This window comes from Procambarus clarkii, chromosome 93, assembly GCF_040958095.1.
Source record: "Procambarus clarkii isolate CNS0578487 chromosome 93, FALCON_Pclarkii_2.0, whole genome shotgun sequence".
Classification (NCBI taxonomy): domain Eukaryota; kingdom Metazoa; phylum Arthropoda; class Malacostraca; order Decapoda; family Cambaridae; genus Procambarus; species Procambarus clarkii.
The window spans coordinates 10,110,051-10,128,661 of record NC_091242.1 but is presented as its reverse complement, the minus strand read 5'-3'; the positions used below and the strand labels follow the sequence as shown (position 1 = coordinate 10,128,661).

The following is an 18,611-nucleotide window of genomic DNA, read 5'->3' as shown; positions in this document are numbered from 1 at the left end:
CAGGTGGGTACAGGAACAGACGTTGTTGTTGTTAAAGATTCGCTACCTGGAACAAAGTTCCAAGTAGCACGGGCTATGGTGAGCCCGTAGTGCCTTGCAGGAACAGACGACTTGAGACGACTGTTAGTAAACTTACAGCTTCGCCTTCCCTTAGCTCGTGTTAAGCTTTCCCTACTGTAGATTTCCCTGGAACACGACTCGCCAATCGATTAGCAACCAGGTACCCAATCAAGGTGAACGGAAGCGAACGGTTATAAGGACTAGCGCCCAGTCAATCCTCCCCGGCCAGGACTCGAACCCAGACCAGGGGAAGTGTGTTAACACTGCGTGCGCGTGCGTAAGGAGAAAGAGGAGGAGGAGTGGCCGAATCATTAAAAAATAAGACGATGACGATATAAAACATGTTCGAGTAGACGTAGAAGGTTAATTAAAAGCTCTTGTCATCACCACAGGAGAGTAGTTTAGGTATTCAACTTCATGGGTTTGATTAGGTTAGGTTTAGGTTAGGTTTAGGTTAGGTTTAAGTTAGGTTTAAGTTAGGTTTAGGTTAGGTTAGGTTAGGTTAGGTTAGGTTTAGGTTAGGTTTAGGTTAGGTTTAAGTTAGGTTTAAGTTAGGTTTAAGTTAGGTTTTAGTTAGGTTTAAGTTAGGTTTAGGTTAGGATTAGGTTAGGTTAGGTTAGGCTTGGGTTAACTTGGGTTAGGTAAGGTAAGGTTAGGTTAGATTAGATTAGGTAAGGTTAGGTTAGACGAGGACCTCTGGTTAGGTAGGTTAGGCTGGATTTGGATGGATTAGGATTTAATCCCTACACTTGCCACCTCAGTTATTGACTATTCTACCTAAGAAACTAATCGAAAACGAACGAGCGAGAGAGAGAGAGAGAGAGAGAGAGAGAGAGAGAGAGAGAGAGAGAGAGAGAGAGAGAGAGAGAGAGAGAGAGAGAGAGAGTAAATTAAGAAATCTTAAATTTTATTTCACCAGAAAGGATATATTCCTTGTGTAGGGTTGGGGAGGGGGTTGGAGGCTTGGAGGGAGAAGGCTGAATAATTACTGGAGGTGTGAGTATTTTGACAGACTTGAAGGGGGCAGACTGGACCACCTGAGGAGGCAAGAGGTGTGCTCAAAGAGGAGGAGTAGGAGGAAGGTGAAGGAAGAGCAGGGTGAAGGAAGAGCAGGGTGAAGGAAGAGCAGGGTGAAGGAAGAGCAGGGTGAAGGAAGAGCAGGGTGAAGAAAGAGCAGGGTGAAGGAAGAGCAGGGTGAAGGAAGAGCAGGGTGAAGGAAGAGCAGGGTGAAGGAAGAACAGAAAGTAACAAATATTAAAAAGTCACCAAATATAAGCTAAAAAAAGCGAAAAAAGTCAATAAGAACTTGGAAGAAGTGCGTGGAGAGATGAGGAGATTTATGAGAGGAGGCAGGAAGGTGGTAATGAGTGGTTGGGGGGTAATGAGCCCCCCCCCAACCACCTCCGGCACTTGTGAGGGGGGGGGTCAGGTCGGCCAGACCCCCAGAGTGTTTGGACGGCAAACGATAGACAGTGCCAAGAGGGTGGCAGCAGAGTGCCAGACAATGACTCATTATGCTACGAGGGGTGGTAATGAGAGAGAGAGAGAGAGAGAGAGAGAGAGAGAGAGAGAGAGAGAGAGAGAGAGAGAGAGAGAGAGAGAGAGAGAGAGAGAGAGAGAGAGAGAGAAAATTTATTTTCAATTTCATGTTTTTTTTTTCCATTTTCTTACTTTCTCCCCTTTCTCCTACTTTCTCTTGGTCATCTTTTTTCGCTTATTACTTCCACGTTCCTCTTAAATGATTCTATTTCCTCTTATCTCCCATCATCTTTTCTGATTATTTTCTTATCCCAATATTAACTGGTCTATTTATCTTCTCCCTTTCTCATTCTTTCTTAACTTTATCCTTCCTATTATCTTTTCTCCTTATCCTTCATCCGTTTTCTCCCTCCCCCATCCACCCTCCTGCTCCTGACCTAAGTCCAAGGAAAGATAAAGATGAATAATGAACATAAAGACGTCCAATCGACTGGCGGAGCCTATTGGACGTGTGGAACCCGTCCGAGACAGGTAATGAGACAGGAATCCTCCCGTCCCCAGACTTTTAGGACGGGAACAAACGGGTAAACTCCCTCGGACTCACAACATTCATTATAATTTTTATTTATTTTTTAATGTGTTTTTATGATTTTTAATCTGTTAAAAACATTTTTTATTTTCAAGATTTGCTAGATCGTAAAAATCTTGAGAGTGGTATGAAGCCTCTTAGTAAAGAGTATTAATATTAGTAAAGAGGATTATTATGGGTTCAAGTGGGCTATAGCAATGAGTAGCAAGTCGGTTTTTGAACCCCCATATCTATAAATCCCAGACTATTAATATCCATTAATCCCAGACTATTATATGTATTAATCCCAGACTATTATATGTATTAATCCCAAACTATTAATATCTATTAATCCCAGACTAATTAATATCTATTGATTCCAGACCATTAATATATATTAATCCCAGACTATTATATCTATAAATCCCAGACTGTTAATCTCTATTAATCCCAGACTATTAATCTCTATTAATCCCAGACAGCTTGCTAATAGGTGTTTCTGTTTCTCTTTAGGAAATACAACTGTCACAAGTGTATGGTAATCAACATGAAACACAGCAACATCATACAATACAAGGAATGTGAGTATGATTTGTTGTTTTATTTTCAGCATGAAGGTGGAGTTTCTTGATATATATATTTATATATATGAAGGGTTGTGACGAGGATTCGAACCTGCGTCCGGGAGCATCCCAGACACTGCCTTAATCGACTGAGCTACGACAGGGTTAAAAGAGTTGAAACCGAAATTCTTTTAACCCTGTCGTAGCTCAGTCGATTAAGGCAGTGTCTGGGATGCTCCCGGACGCAGGTTCGAATCCTCGTCACAGCCCTTGTGGATTTGTTCATTTGATACATCACGTTAGTGTGATCTCTATGTGTACCTGAATGTGGTTACCTAGATGTGATTTGCCAGATAGCCTAGCTAAAAAATACTCCTACTTGCATAGAATCGGTTAAACATACAGGTATAAATATCTGTTACAATAGATATTTATAGATGATAGAAGAGAGAAGTATTACAATATATTCTGAACATTAAAATTTTTCTATCTGGAAAGCAGAGAGAACTCTGCTTTCATGCTGCACAGTGAACTCTGCTTCCATGCTGCACAGAGTAAGGATGTGCGCCCAGGATGGTCAGTCATACCATCACACAGGATGGTTAGTCATACCATCACACAGGATGGTTAGTCATACCATCACACAGGATGGTTAGTCATACCATCACACAGGATGGTTAGTCATACCATCACACAGGATGGTCAGTCATACCATCACACAGGATGGTTAGTCATACCATCACACAGGATGGTTAGTCATACAGAGGCATGTGATAGGCAGTCTGCACTGGCAGACTCTGGAAACATTTTGAGGATATCATCAACACAAGAGTGAATAAGGTAGCAGTGGTAATACAAGTCCCCATCTCGCAGGATGGTTAGTCATACAGGGTCATATGTTTAATAGCCTGCACTGGCAAATTTTGGGTATACTGTGAGGATATCTTCAAGAATACGAGAGTGAATAAAGTAATTGCAAAGCTCCAGGTACTTCATGCCAACGGGTATGAAAGGTCTAATAACTGGGTATTCGGTGATGTAGTGTGGGAGATCCTGCCGTAGTTCCTGCTCACAGAGTTTGCACCTGGAGTGCTCAGGACTGGTAGACCCGTCACCTGCAGCCACCTGCCACAGGTAACGGTAACCCAATCTGATCCTGGCAACCACTGTGTCGCACAGTCTGGTGGACGTTTTGTGCTGCCCATAGATATAGGTTTCAGATCTGAACAAATCATAGCTTTTCATTATTTTTTTTTATAAATACATGAGGTACATCTGCATTAGTGCAGCTACCCTAGACTATATGAAGTGGAGTACAGTGTGTCCAAAAACCTAACTAGGTTATGCTAAAAAATCCCCATCACACAGGATGGTTAGTCATACAGAGGCATGTGATAGGCAGTCTGCACTGGCAGACTCCGGATGCATTTTGAGGATATCATCAACACAAGATTGAATAAGGTAGCAGTGGTAATACAAGTCCCCATCTCGCAGGATGGTTAGTCATACAGAGCCATGTGTTTAATAGCCTGCACTGGCAAATTTTGGGTATACTGTGAGGATATCTTCAAGAATACGAGAGTGAATAAAGTAATTGCAAAGCTCCAGGTACCTCATGCCAACTGGTCTGAAAGGTCTAATAACTGGGCATTCAGTGATGTAGTGTGGGAGATCATGCCGTAGTTCCTGCTCACAGAGTTTGCAACTGGAGTGCTCAGGATTTGGAGACCCGTCACCTGCAGCCACCGGATGCATTTTGAGGATTAAAATGTGTTAACTCTATGGACAATCAAACCCACATTTCGTACATCATAGCCGTCTCGGAAATTCGGTATTGGCATCCGATCCTTCTTAAATGGTGAGGCATGGGGATCGATCCTAAGCACCCTAACACCATCGGCATAGAATCTCAAATAACCCTGGATAGTTTGGCGGGACTAGCCCCTAACGTCTGGCTCCAACCTCGAAAAGACATTCTCTCGTAGATTAAAAAAAAAAAATCATATGAGCTACATGATGTCAAGTGGTGAACAGAAGACGAAGGAGGAAGAAGGGGAGACGAAGATAATTGTAAACGTACAACAAAGGAATGATGATTAGGGGCACTCGTTAAGTGAAAAGAAACTCAAAAAGTTGACTTGGTAATTAACTGGAATATAAGAAATATTTGGACAGAGAGAGAGAGAGAGAGAAAGAGGGAGAGGGAGGGAGAGAGGGAAGGGGGGAAGAGGAGGAGGAGGAGCAACTAGTTAAGAATGGTGGGGGGGACGGAATGGGAAACCTTTTTAGAAAAGATGAACTTAGAAATGAATATTCTGAGCTTAGGAAGTTCTCTGCAAAGTTGGGTGCAAGTAGTATATAATCCTACACACCTAGCTACACCCACGCCATCCACACCTACGCCCACCCACACCCACCCACACCCACCCACACCCACCTACACCCACTCCCAGCCACACCGTACAATAAGGTTCAAAGGTATATCTGGACTTGTTCCAGAACTACGAGGTATGAATTATGAGGAAAATCAGCGTGAATTGCACCACACATCGCTGGAAGACACAATAATTATAGGAGCTATGATGACCACATACAAAATACTAGTTTGTTTACCTGTGTGTGTTCCTCTCTACAGCGTATTGCGACGATACGATGGAGTTAGACCTACGGGCGCTATGCATGGGCATCACAGGGGACGCTATGCTGTACTCCATGTTCCGTCTCAGCGCTGAACCGGTCACCTGTCCATTCCACGGCCCCCTTACCTTCACCTACTCCAAGGGCTACGGGGAGTGTGTTCACCCTGTCTCCCAGGTGAGTCTTATTTTTTGGGGGGGTGTGAGGTGCTGTTGTTTCTGTCCAGCCGCTTGGGGTGGACGGTAGAGCTTCGTGCAGGTCGGCGTTCAATTCTTCGATCGTTCAAGTGGTTGGGTACCATTCCTTTTCCTCCCTGTTCCATCCCAAATATTTATCCTGATTCCCTTCCAAGTGCTGTATAGTCGTAATGGTTTGGTGCTTTCCCTTGATAGTTCCCTCCCTCCCATGATAACGTGCGTGCATGTGTGTGCGTGTGCATGTGTGTGTGTGTGCATGTGTGTGCGTGCATGTGTGTGTGTGCGTGCATGTGTGTGCGTGCATGTGTGTGCGTGCATGTGTGTGCGTGCATGTGTTTGCGTGCATGTGTGTGCATGTGTGTGTGTGCGTGTGTGCGTGCGTGCGTGCGTGTGTGTGTGTGTGTGTGCATGCGTGTAGACTAAATATCTCATCTTTTGTACATCTCAATATCGTTCATCTTTTGTCAATCTTTAGCGGCTTTGTTTACAATTATTAAAGAGTTAATGAGCTCGGAAGCACCAGGAGGCTGTTTATAACAATAACAACAGTTGATTGGCAAGTTTTCATGCTTGTAAACTGTTTAATAAATGTAACCAAAGCCGTCAAAGATCGAGGAAAGATGTACACGTTCGTAAGTACTTGCGTAACTGCTTCGTGAATCTGGCCCCAGGTTCGTAAGTACTTGCGTAACTGCTTCGTGAATCTGGCCCCCTGGTTATATTTGTTATAACATCGTATAACGCTTACCATGTTATAACAAAATAATGTTTAATACAAACTAACCCGCCATGATTGACGAAGGATGTAGAGGTTTCGTAATTAGACATTTAAGGGGTTGATAACCCAGGATCCGTGACCCATAGCCAGATATACATGACTATGGCAACTGGGGCTTACATATGACTATGACAACCGTGGCTTACATATGACTATGGCAACTGTGGCTTACATATGACTATGGCAACTGGGGCTTACATATGGCTATGGCAACTGGGGCTTACATATGACTATGGCAACCGTGGCTTACATATGACTTGTGTGATAACGTTGGCCAATCTCTTCTCATGTTTGATAAGAGCGCCTGACAGCTGGGTGGACAGCGCTTCGGATTCGTAGTCCTGAGGTTCCGGGTTCGATACTCGGTGGAGGCGGAGACAAATGGGCAAAATGTTTCTTTCACCCCTGATGCCCCTGTTACCTAGCAGTAAATAGGTACCTGGGAGATAGACAGCTGCTACGGGCTGCTTCCTGGGGGTGGAGGCCTGGTCGAGGACCGGGCCGCGGGGGACACTAAACCCCGAAATCATCTCAAGATCTCAAGAAGATGATGTCAGACGTGACAAATGCAACACTTGTCAGAATAACTTGCCAGAAATACTTGAATTTCAGTTAATAGGAGTTTCCATGTCACTGGAATTAAGAATGAAGTGTGTCGAAGCGGAATTAGATTTGCAGTGAGCGAGTGGTCAAGAATAGAGCATAGTAGCTGTGGCTGTTTGACATTTCTTTAAATGGCAAATCACGTTGAACTGTTTACATGTGGTTGAATGAGGGGGGCGGGGGTTGTCGCCCCCCCCCCCCTGTACGTCAGTGCTTGTGTCGGCCATAAATAGATCAATTCACACAGGCTACATTTCGTTAAACATAAACGTTGCTGTCAACCCGAGCCACCTGACTGTTGTGGGTGGCACCTGGCAAACACCACTAAAATCACCGAGACGAGAATTTATCGCGACTCTCAGTCCCCCGCTGTAAATACCAGCGGGTCGAACACTGTGCTGAGAGAATAAATAATAGTGTCTCTTAAAGCCGAATTGGTCGCGTGGAATCGAAACCTAAATGTTAGACTTAGAGCCAGTCTTAGAGCAAGTCTAAGAACTTTTCTTACAGTGTAAGAACTGTAAGAACAGTGTAAGACACAATCTCACCGATTGTATGCAGGCGATGAGTCATAATAACATGGCTAAAGTATGTTGACCAGACCACACACTAGGTGAAGGGACGACAATGTTTCGGTCCGTCCTGGACCATTCTCAAGTCGGTCGACTTGAGAATGGTTTAGGACGGACCGAAACGTCGTCATCCCTTAACCTTCTAGTGTGTGGTCTGGTCAACTCACCGATTGTAGCTTATGTTAAACACTTAAACGCTGAAAAGTATGATAATCCATTAAAATTTGATTTTTATATGCTTAAGGCATTAATGCCCGGCTATATCTCGCGCTGTACCTCGTGTATGCACATATGTTGTAAACACCTGTGGACTGGTTCCCATTCCCAACACCTGTGGACTGGTTCCCATTCCCAACACCTGCTGAGTACTGTCCAAGAAGCGAGAATTATTTGCAAAACTACCCTTGGGCCTCGTCCGAGACGTCCGGATCCTTTCGTAAGATATAAGGAAATCCTTGAATCCTTTCGTAAGATATAAGGAAATCCTTGAATCCTTTCGTAAGATATAAGGAAATCCTTGAATTCTTCCGTAAGATATAAGGAAATCCTTGAATTCTTTCGTAAGATATAAGGAAATCCTTGAATCCTTTCGTAAGATATAAGGAAATCCTTGAATCCTTTCGTAAGATATAAGGAAATCCGTGAATTCTTTCGTCAGATATAAGGAAATCCTTGAATCCTTTCGTCAGATATAAGGAAATCCTTGAATTCTTTCGTAAGATATAAGGAAATCCTTGGGGCCTACCCAAGGGTCCAGAATATAAGGAACTAAGGGACCAATGGACTAATATACCATTATATTAGAAAATAACTTTAGGTTCTGTTCAAGAAATACGGCTCTGGACTCAAGCTTTTTTTTTTACATAACTTACGAAACCTGTACATCTTTCCTTAATTGTGCAAGGCTTTGTTAACGTTTATCGAGCGGTTGTGAAGAGCGCCTCAACCTCACAACCCAAGGTTATAATTGTTATAAACAACCAATTAATTGGAAGCTCATAAAGTGTTTATTAAATGTGACAACCAAACTGCCATGATTGAGAGACAGATGTACAGGTTTCGTAAGAGTGGTAGATACTTAAGTGAATTCTGGTTCAGAATCTTGTATCGTGATAAGGATCGACTCGCCGCTGATTAATCGACCATCACACTAGCCTCGGCCCAACTGATCACCATATCAACCCATTCATCAACCCATTATGTCATTAATGGGTGACTTTTCACCCATTGAAAAGATGGGTAAAAATGGAAAATTTCGACTTTTCCATTTTCACCCAATGGGTGAAAATAGAAAAGTCATTTTCATTAGGAAGGAAAATGAGTTTTCCTTCCTAATGGTAAGGAAGAATCCGATCCGTCCCATCGGATTCAGGATTCGATGGATAGATGAATCCCCCCCCCCCTCTATTCATCTATCCATCGCTTGCCCCTCTCTCTCTCTCTCTCTCTCCACTGAAAGCGTCCTGTCGCTTCTGTCGATCCCACGAGAGAGAGGAATTAATTGACAGTGTTGCAGAATTGCCGTCTATTGAGCTGTCCATTAACTTGATCTATCCTAACCCCCCTCCCACCCCCTTCTCCCACCCCCCTTCTCCCACCCTCCGCCCCTCCCCCCCCTCCCCCCCCCCCCCTTCCCCAAACGGTTCATAACCAGTCCTCCTGTGTGGTCGTCACGGGTCAGTGCCACATGGTAGCTGTGACGTGTGGCACTGTAGATTTATGGGAATTGGTCCTCGACTGTGATTTATTTCAACCTTTGATTAACCCGCCCACCACCCAATCCTGACTGGGATTTACTGAATTTGTAATTGTTATAACCACTATCTGGGATTTATCTAACTTGGGATTGTTGGTCCTCGGATTGTATTTATTGAGTGTTAGCCCCCCCCCCCGGCTGATTTAGCATGGTGATTGTTGGTGATTTAATCAACTCAAGGGATTGTTGTCCCTTGAGAGTGATGCCCAAAAGTTTTTACTTTTGATTTGAGTAAACTGTAGATAAATGGTGTTCAGATCTTGAGCGTTTAGGTATTAAATTCAGTGTTCAGTATTCATATCGTCCACTTTAGTAGGGTTCAAATCGTCTACTGTTTAGTAGGGTACAAATCGTCCACTGTTTAGTAGGGTTCAAATCGTCCACTGTTTAGTAGGGTTCAAATCGTCCACTGTTTAGTAGGGTTCAAATCGTCCACTGTTTAGTAGGGTTCAAATCGTCCACTGTTTAGTAGGGTTCAAATCGTCAACTGTTTAGTAGGGTTCAAATCGTCTACTGTTTAGTAGGGTTCAAATCTTACACTGTTTAATAGGGTTTAAATCGTCCACTGTTTAGTAGGGTTCAAATCTTACACTGTTTAATAGGGTTTAAATCGTCCACTATTTAGTAGGGTTCAAATCGTCCACTGTTTAATAGGGTTAAAATCGTCCACTGTTAAATCTTATCAAAATCGATCTCAAGTCATCTGGGAAGTCTAGACTTTTTATAATCAAGATGGAAAAACAGTTGCTGTTGTTGTTGTTAAAAATTCGCTACTTGGAACAAAAAGTTCCAAGTAACACGGGCTATGGTGATCCCGTAGATAGTTATTAAGGAATAACAGTGAACCCTTAATTCTGTCTAAATAACATTTCTTGACGTGTCAAGGGAGAGAGGTGGTGCAGTGTCTTGTATCAAATGTGGATTGTGGTTAGGAGTTAGGTGGATTGCATTGAAAGATCAGGGGATTGCATATTATGGAAAGTGGATTGTGCTGGATTGTCAGTGGATTGGTTTGGAAGTTTAAAGTGCTTTAGGAACGAGTGTATTTTCCTGGGATCAGTCTTTAGCTCCTGGTTTCAGTCCTTGTGACGGTGAGGTTGTGTGTATGTATATATATATATATATATATATATATATATATATATATATATATATATATATATATATATATATATATATATATATATATATATATATGACAATGTCAGACCACGGAGGAAAATTGAAACAGGAAATTTCCTTAAGTACTTTCGTATATTAAATACATCTTCAGAAGGTCATTTTACAGATCGAGTGATGGGTATAAATAGGCAGGAGAGAGTGGTGAAGTAAGGTGAGGTACAATACTTGGACAACGCAGAAGGCCCATTGGCCCATCAGATGCACCCAATTAGCCCATCCGATGTAGCCCAATGGCCCATCTGATACAGCAGACATACAAGCATAATACATAGGTAATTATAACATAAAGAGGTAAATATATACAATAAATTAGTGAGACAAATGTTTTTCAATGATTCTACTTAAATCGCCCTTTAGCTGATCTATTAGAAATGGATCTAAGTTATATAGACCACTGCTAATATTCAAATTACTTTCTTTGGTGATCTGTATCAAAGCGGATTCAATTATGTTTCTGTTATAGGTGCTTTTACAATTTGTTATTGAAGACGCACTCTCCCAATCAATTTGGTGAGCGTTTTCTGACAAATGCACAAACAAAGCATTAGATAATTGGCCATGTCTTACAGAGTATTTATGTTGCGATATTCTACATTTTAAATCTTTAGATGTTTGCCCGACATAGAACTTATTACATTCCTTACAAGGTATTTTATAAATGACGCAATTATCACTACGAGGGCTGTTCCTTACTAATAGCTTACCAACAGTGTTTTCGTAGCTAAACATTACATCTATATTAAAAAGTTTCAAGGCCTTGACAATATTCTCAAACCCAGAGAAATATCAAACCCAGAGAAATGTGACATTGTCACATTCTTAATCACGTGTTTATTTTCGTGATATACACACATATATATATATATATATATATATCTTTTTTCTTGACCTTTTTGAAACACTGAATTTCATTGTTTTGTACCTTCTCCCTGTAATTAATTCTCTATAATCAAGTGTGTGTGTGTGTGTGTACTTACCTAGTTGTGCTTGCGGGGGTTGAACTCTGGCTCTTTGGTCCCGCCTCTCAACTGTCAATCAACTGGTGTACAGGTTCCTGAGCCTACTGGGCTCTATCATATCTACACGTGAAACTGTGTATGGAGTCAACCTCCACCACATCACTGCCTAATGCATTCCATTTGTCAACCACTAGACAAATGTGTGTGTGTGTGTGTGTGTGTGTGTGTGTGTGTGTGTGTGTGTGTGTGTGCGCAGAATTGGATTTCCATGTTAAACACAAAGTTTCACGTGAGTAAGGGTTGTTTTGTGTTGCGTAAAAAGGCACTTTTGCAACTGCGTATTGATTTGGATTACTTAAAAAAAAATATATTGCAAATGGATCCAGAGTATAAATATATATTGCAAATGGATAAATGCATATAAAACGAATGTCAAAATATACTTGGTTTCAAGATGACTAGTCACTAAAGGTGAAATTCGCTTAACAACATAATTACGCAGAAAATCTCCTAGAGAGAGATGAATCATATTTTGCGTATATAGATGGAAACGCGAATGAAAGCTCCGTATATGTACTTAATTTAACTTATTAAGCATCGTTTTAGACAAATCAGTCCTATATATGTATTAAATGGTGGGAATAAAACGCTTAATGTCTTGGTTATCTTGAGGTTATCTTGAGATGATTTCGGGGCTTTTTAGTGTCCCCGCGGCCCGGTCCTCGACCAGGCCTCCACTCCCAGGAAGCAGCCCGTGACAGCTGACTAACACCCAGGTACCTATTTTACTGCTAGGTAACAGGGACATAGGGGGAAAGAAACTCTGCCCATTTTTTCTCGCCGGCTCCCGGGATCGAACCCAGGACCACAGGATCACAAGTCCAGCGTGCTGTCCGCTCGGCCGACCGGCTCCCTCGGAGCCGAACTGTCAAAAGTTCGTATAGGCCTCTGGAAATCAGCTACAGGTAAACTACAGGAGTTGAGGGCTTTATGAGCGAGAGGGTAAAATTGCAACAAACTCCCCCGTTATAGTCAATCAAATATGTTGCAATCTGTTGCATATATAAATATTCGTTTGCCTTGTTCGGGTTGAATGTAGACACGGTAGTCGCTTCTGTATATACTGACCGAGACAACAAGGTATATATGTGGCCAGCCGAGGTCCACCTACTCTGAGTCTGTGAGGAGAACTGAGGCTGCTGGGAGCAATGGCTGGTGCTCCTCTGTCTGGCATGACGTCAGAGGCCTACTTGCCTGTGATTGGTTATATTTCAACTGACATAGAATTTGAGTATAACATAAATTATGTTTGATTGGACGCTTGAAATGCAACCTGTAATCCAGGTGTTAATAATGTTAAATTTGTTGTAATATTTATGCACATCTGACGTAATTTTGATGTATATTTTTAGTGTGTTTTATTTCTATAATGATTTTTTTTTTCATATTTAAAAATCAGATGAATGCATTTTGGTACTCGGGTTAAATTTTGGTATCGTATTAATATGCCTCTATTGATGAGTTTAGTATGTGTGTGTGTGTGTGTGTGTGTGTGTGTGTGTGTGTGTGTGTGTGTGTGTGTGTGTGTGTGTGTGTGTGTGTACTTGCCTGATTGAGTGAGTACATATCCAAATAAGCGTGCGTGCGTGTGTGCGCGTGCATGCGTGCCTAACCGTGTTGTAGGTTAGGCACGCCATATATATATATCATATATCTTATATATATCTCATATATCTTCATATATCTTCATATATCTGCCACAAGCCATGTTGGCCATGCAAGTTCAATTCCATAATGGTTCAAAACTTGAACAAAAGTACAGTATGGGTAACAGTACAGAACAAGTCATTAGAGGAGTCCCAAGATTAGTCCCACAAGTCCCAGGAAGTCCCACAAGTCCCAGGAAGAGTCCCAGGACAGGGAATTATAGTGTTAGCTCCAGAAGTCAAGTTCGGTGTCTTAGAGCAATAGAATCGATAGAAACTCCCGTAAGGGAGGTTTTTGCCAAATAAGAGAGAGAGAGAGAGAGAGAGAGAGAGAGAGAGAGAGAGAGAGAGAGAGAGAGAGAGAGAGAGAGAGAGAGAATAATATGCATGGAGAGTCGCAAGTGTAGAAAGTGGGACAAAGAAAATTGGAAGAGAAAATAGGAATAAAGGCATGATAGATGAGGTCGGAAAATAGGGAATCAAGCAAGACTAAGGAAAAAAAAGTGGAAATTAATTTTAATCAAGCAATGAACTCCGCAACAAAAAAAACAGAGTAAATAAATAAAGAAAATAATAAAAACAAAATACTGGATCAAAGACAAAATAAATTACTCACAGTAAATAGAACGAAGCATAAAGGGAGAAAAAAATAATCAGATCAATCCCAATAAGACATAGAAAATGGGATCCTTACTGACCTCGGGGTTACGGGCTCACCATAGACCGTGCTACATGGACACTTCGTTCTGAGTAGCTAAATCTGAAACAGCAACAACATAGCTTATTGGAGCATGGGAGAATTGTGTTAAAACCTGGTTTGTGTCTCGGAGAGATTGCAGGATCCGTGGTAGGTCACGTTGATTTCCCGGTTGCAATTCTTGTATACCAGTCGATTATACTCAGTCGATTAAGGCAGCCTCTGGGATCCTCTCGGACGTAGATTCGAACCCTCGTCACGGCCCGTGTGGATTTGTTCATTTGATGCATCAGGCTATTGTGATTTTCTGTGTGTAAGGATGTATTAAATCTTGGCATCGCCAGCCACGGTCTGCAAGCCCACCTTCCCTCGCAATTTAAATAATTTCTAAGTTAATCCTATGTGTTTTTTATGAGAATACATAATGCACAAGGTTCTATACATCTCATACATATCTGTATATTGATGGGATTTTTAGCGAGTCTGTGAAGTGTGATGTTATTTTTTTTTTTTTAGAGAGAGAGAGAGAGAGAGAGAGAGAGAGAGAGAGAGAGTGAGAGAGAGAGAGAGAGAGAGAGTGAGAGAGAGAGTGAGAGAGAGAGTGAGAGAGAGAGAGAGAGAGAGAGATAGAGCACTATACGAGGGAGGAGAAAATACATGAAAGGGAAAGGAAGAAACACACACACACACACACACGGAGAGAGGGAAGCCCTTAGTGAATGAGGGAGAGAAAGAGAGGGAGAAGGAGAGATGGAGAGAGAGAGAGAGACAGAGACAGACAGACAGAGACAGACAGACAGAGACAGAGTTGTTGCAAATATATTAAAAAAGACAGTATAGCGTTATTTTTCCCCATGCTGTGAAAACAACAGTATTGATTGCATTAACAATTAAAAAGAGAGAGCCCCAATGGATTTAAAGGGAGTTAGGACAAGGTACGAAATATCATGAAAGAAATATAACAAATACTGGGAAAATAATAGTGCTTTTGGAGGGAAAAAAAAGAGAGATACAAGGGAAAAAAATAATAAAATATTTAAATAAAATACAATAGGGAAATAAAGGATTATGATTTAATTATTGGTATTAATAACGATTGAAATCTCGGCGGGATACTAAATTATGTATTCAGTGTGTTGAGGTTTACCGAGTATTCCGTAAACAGTTTACTGTAATCGTACAGCAAATGTACTTTAAGCTTGATCATGGGCCTGATTAAGGGTCCTGACGGCTGAGTGAACAGCGCTCGGGATTTGTAATCCTAAGGTTTCGGGTTCGATCCCCGGCGGAGGCGGAAACTAATGGGCAGAGCTTCTTTCACCGTGCCGTCCCTGTTCACCTAGCAGTAAATTGGCACCTGGGAGTTAGACAGCTGTTACTGGCTGCTTCCTGGCTGAGAGAGAGAGAGAGAGAGAGAGAGAGAGAGAGAGAGAGAGAGAGAGAGAGAGAGAGAGACCACTTCACTACACACACACACATATATATATATATATATATATATATATATATATATATATATATATATATATATATATATATATATATATATATATATATATATATTCTGTTAGAAATTGTAAAATGCATATTAAGTTGCATATGTGAGCTGATATAGTCTTGCTGAGCTTCGTTGGCGCCATATTTTTTTGGCGGGAATATTTAAATATCAAAACACCGTTTGTTTTATTCACTATGCGAAAAAAAACTTCGTCAGTTTCCGTTCTATTGCGTTGACATTTTCACTCTATTTACAATGTGTAAATTGCTACAGTCACTAGTTGCGTGAGTTTGTTGTTTTTCTCCAAAATCTTGATTTTTTTAAAGTGATTTAGGACTAATTTATTTGGTGATATTATTTCAATTTATTTGTTGTCTAAAAGTATATATAGTGTGTACATAATGTATACACTATGTACATCGCTTATGTGGAACTGGTTTACGGCGTATCTAAGCCTTTCCTCATATCCCAGGTCCTTGTCCTCATATCCCAGTTCCTTGTCCTCATATCCCAGGGTCTTGTCCTCATATCCCAATTCCTTGTCCTCATATCCCAGTTCCTTGTCCTCATATCCCAGTTCCTTGTCCTCATATCCCAGTTCCTTGTCCTCATATCCCAGTTCCTTGTCCTCATATCCCAGTTCCTTGTCCTCATATCCCAGTTCCTTGTCCTCATATCCCAGTTCCTTGTCCTCATATCCCAGGTCCTTGTCCTCATATCCCAGGTCCTTGTCCTCATATCCCAGGTCCTTGTCCTCATATCCCAGGTCCTTGTCCTCATATCCCAGTTCCTTGTCCTCATATCCCAATTCTTTGTTGGAGGATCTAGTTTGCCCAAAAAGTCTTTGAAAATCTAGTATTGTATAATTATATTATTGGATTAGTCTAACACCCGTTATTCTAAAACTGCATCTTACTAATCCTATTGTACTCTTATCAATACAGTACTGTATATTGTTCTAACGCCGGATAAGCTATCAATACGTCATTCTAGCACCGAGTATGCTATCAGAACATTCTAACACTCGGAATGCTACTAATACAACATTTTAACACCTGGGGCCGTATTGTATTTGTATGCACTGTATTCAAGAGGCACTTAGATAAGTTCCTGCAAGAAGTGCCGGACCAACCGGGCTGTGGTGGGTATGTGGGCCTGCGGGCCGCTCCAAGCAACAGCCTGGTGGACCAAACTCTCACAAGTCAAGCCTGGCCTCGGGCCGGGCCTGGGGAGTAGAAGAACATACAGAGACCCGGTATGTTGATATACTCCAGTTAACTATCGTTATATCGCTATAACAAGCAGTGGAACATTTCTCCCCCACATCCGTCCCTATATACTTATATATAATTATTTTATAAGGGTACTTGTTTTAATTTTGCAGTGGAGGCAGCATGGGTCCTACCGCTGTTCTTGATCATCAGGGGGAGTGCATCTCCCTCACCCACCCCTCTCTCTCTCCGTTTATCCGGATTTAAGCCTCAGTTTATCGGATACTTGGAAGATTATGCTGGTGGAACTAGCGGAGCTCATAGGGGGGGGCATAAAAGGAGGGGGAAATCTGGCCAAGAGGGGAAATTAGCTAGGAATTAATGGTTGTGGAGGAATTTGATAGGTGGAGTGGTTGTTATTTGCTCTCTGTCTGTCTCTCTCTCTCTCTCTCTCTCTCTCTCTCTCTCTCTCTCTCTCTCTCTCTCTCTCTCTCTCTCTCTCTCTCTCTCTCTCTCTGTCTCTCTCTGTCTCTCACCCTGACCCAAGTTTACCACTATGGATAATGTCTCCTACATAAAGGTATTTCTTTTTCGGACCCAATTACTGGCATTATGGGAAGCGAGGATTTTTTTTTTTTTAATTTGAACCACCTTGCCCCCCCTCCCTCCACCCCCCCCCTCCCCTCATCCAACGAACACCTTCCCTCATACCTCCCTCTTCGTTATGAGGTGATAACGACCTGGTTCTTGTAAAAAGTTGCTCGATCGTGCCCCCCGTTATGCCCATGTGCGGGTTGAGGAGAGAAAATTGTTGCTAGGGAAGGTTGCAAAGGTTTTTGGGGTGGCGGGGGGGGGGAGAGGGGTGGACTGAGGGAGGGAGGGAGGGAGGGAGGGAAGGAAAGGAGGGAGGGAGGGTAGAGGTAGATATTAAGTTTCCATCAAGTAAATTTTCCCCAAGAGGTAAATTTATGATCAAGTAATTCGCCAAATTTTGTGAATGGAGGATTAGGAGATAATTGTGGTATATAACAATTGTCCTTGTTACAGGAAAATTTCCTTGTTACAGGACAATTTCCTTGTTACAGGATAATTTCCTTGTTACAGGACAATTTCCTTGTTACAGGACAATTGTCCTTGTTACAGGACAATTTCCTTGTTACAGGACAATTGTCCTTGTTACAGGACAATTTCCTTGTTACAGGACAATTTCCTTGTTACAGGACAATTTCCTTGTTACAGGACAATTTCCTTGTTAGAGGATAATTTCCTTGTTACAGGACAATTTTCTTGTTACAGGACAATTTCCTTGCCTACCCCCCCATCCAGACCCCCCATGCTCCCCCCCCCCCCTTACCCCTTTTCAGACCCTTTACAAAAGGTCATATTTACTACTATTGTTACATACTGTGAAGGTTCTGGCTATAAGTGAACCAGTAGCTATAAACGTAATCCCATGCTAGGCCTAAATCATTTATCCCAGGCCTAATATACATGCCCAATTTAAGTGGATATATGTGCTACACAAAGCCAACGAAAGTATAAATTTAGAGTGTTGCATTCCTTGCCCCTTTACTAACCTATTAGTGCAAAATGGGTTCCCATTTTCTGCAACAATGCATATTCTGTACTGATGTCCTTAGTAATAATAATATTAATAGGCAGTATCATTTTTGGATGACATGTTGGGGAAGCATTAAGTAGCTGCTAAGTTTTGTATTTCACGCAATCACAGACAAGATAAGATCACATTTATGCTATTAAGATAAGAATCAAACACAACCACCCCTGATTGCAATTCGATGCCCGATGGATTTTCTTAATAAACTCTTTGTTACAACCGAATACTTAATAAATCAGACTTTTTTTCCTAAAATTCAAGTACTTACAGTAACTATTTGGTGGAAAGTATGTAGTGATGGATCACCAGAAAGTACCAATATATAGTGATGGACCACCACAAAGTACCAATATATAGTGATGGACCACCAGAAAGTACCAATATATAGTGATGGACCACCACAAAGTACCAATATATAGTGATGGACCACCAGAAAGTACCAATATGTAGTGATGGACCACCACAAAGTACCAATATATAGTGATGGACCACCACAAAGTACCAATATATAATGATGGACCACCAGA

General features: G+C 41.7%; 1 protein-coding gene across 1 annotated transcript in view; it reads left to right on the top strand.

Moving 5' to 3' along the window:
• LOC123746796 (uncharacterized) overlaps positions 1–18,611 on the top strand; it is a 53,340-nt gene that overhangs the window by 12,178 nt on the left and 22,551 nt on the right. The window contains exons 2-3 of the mRNA XM_069319409.1: positions 2,621–2,688; positions 5,306–5,484. Of these exons, the coding sequence (XP_069175510.1) occupies positions 2,621–2,688; positions 5,306–5,484 (247 nt within the window). The remainder of the gene's footprint in view (positions 1–2,620; positions 2,689–5,305; positions 5,485–18,611) is intronic.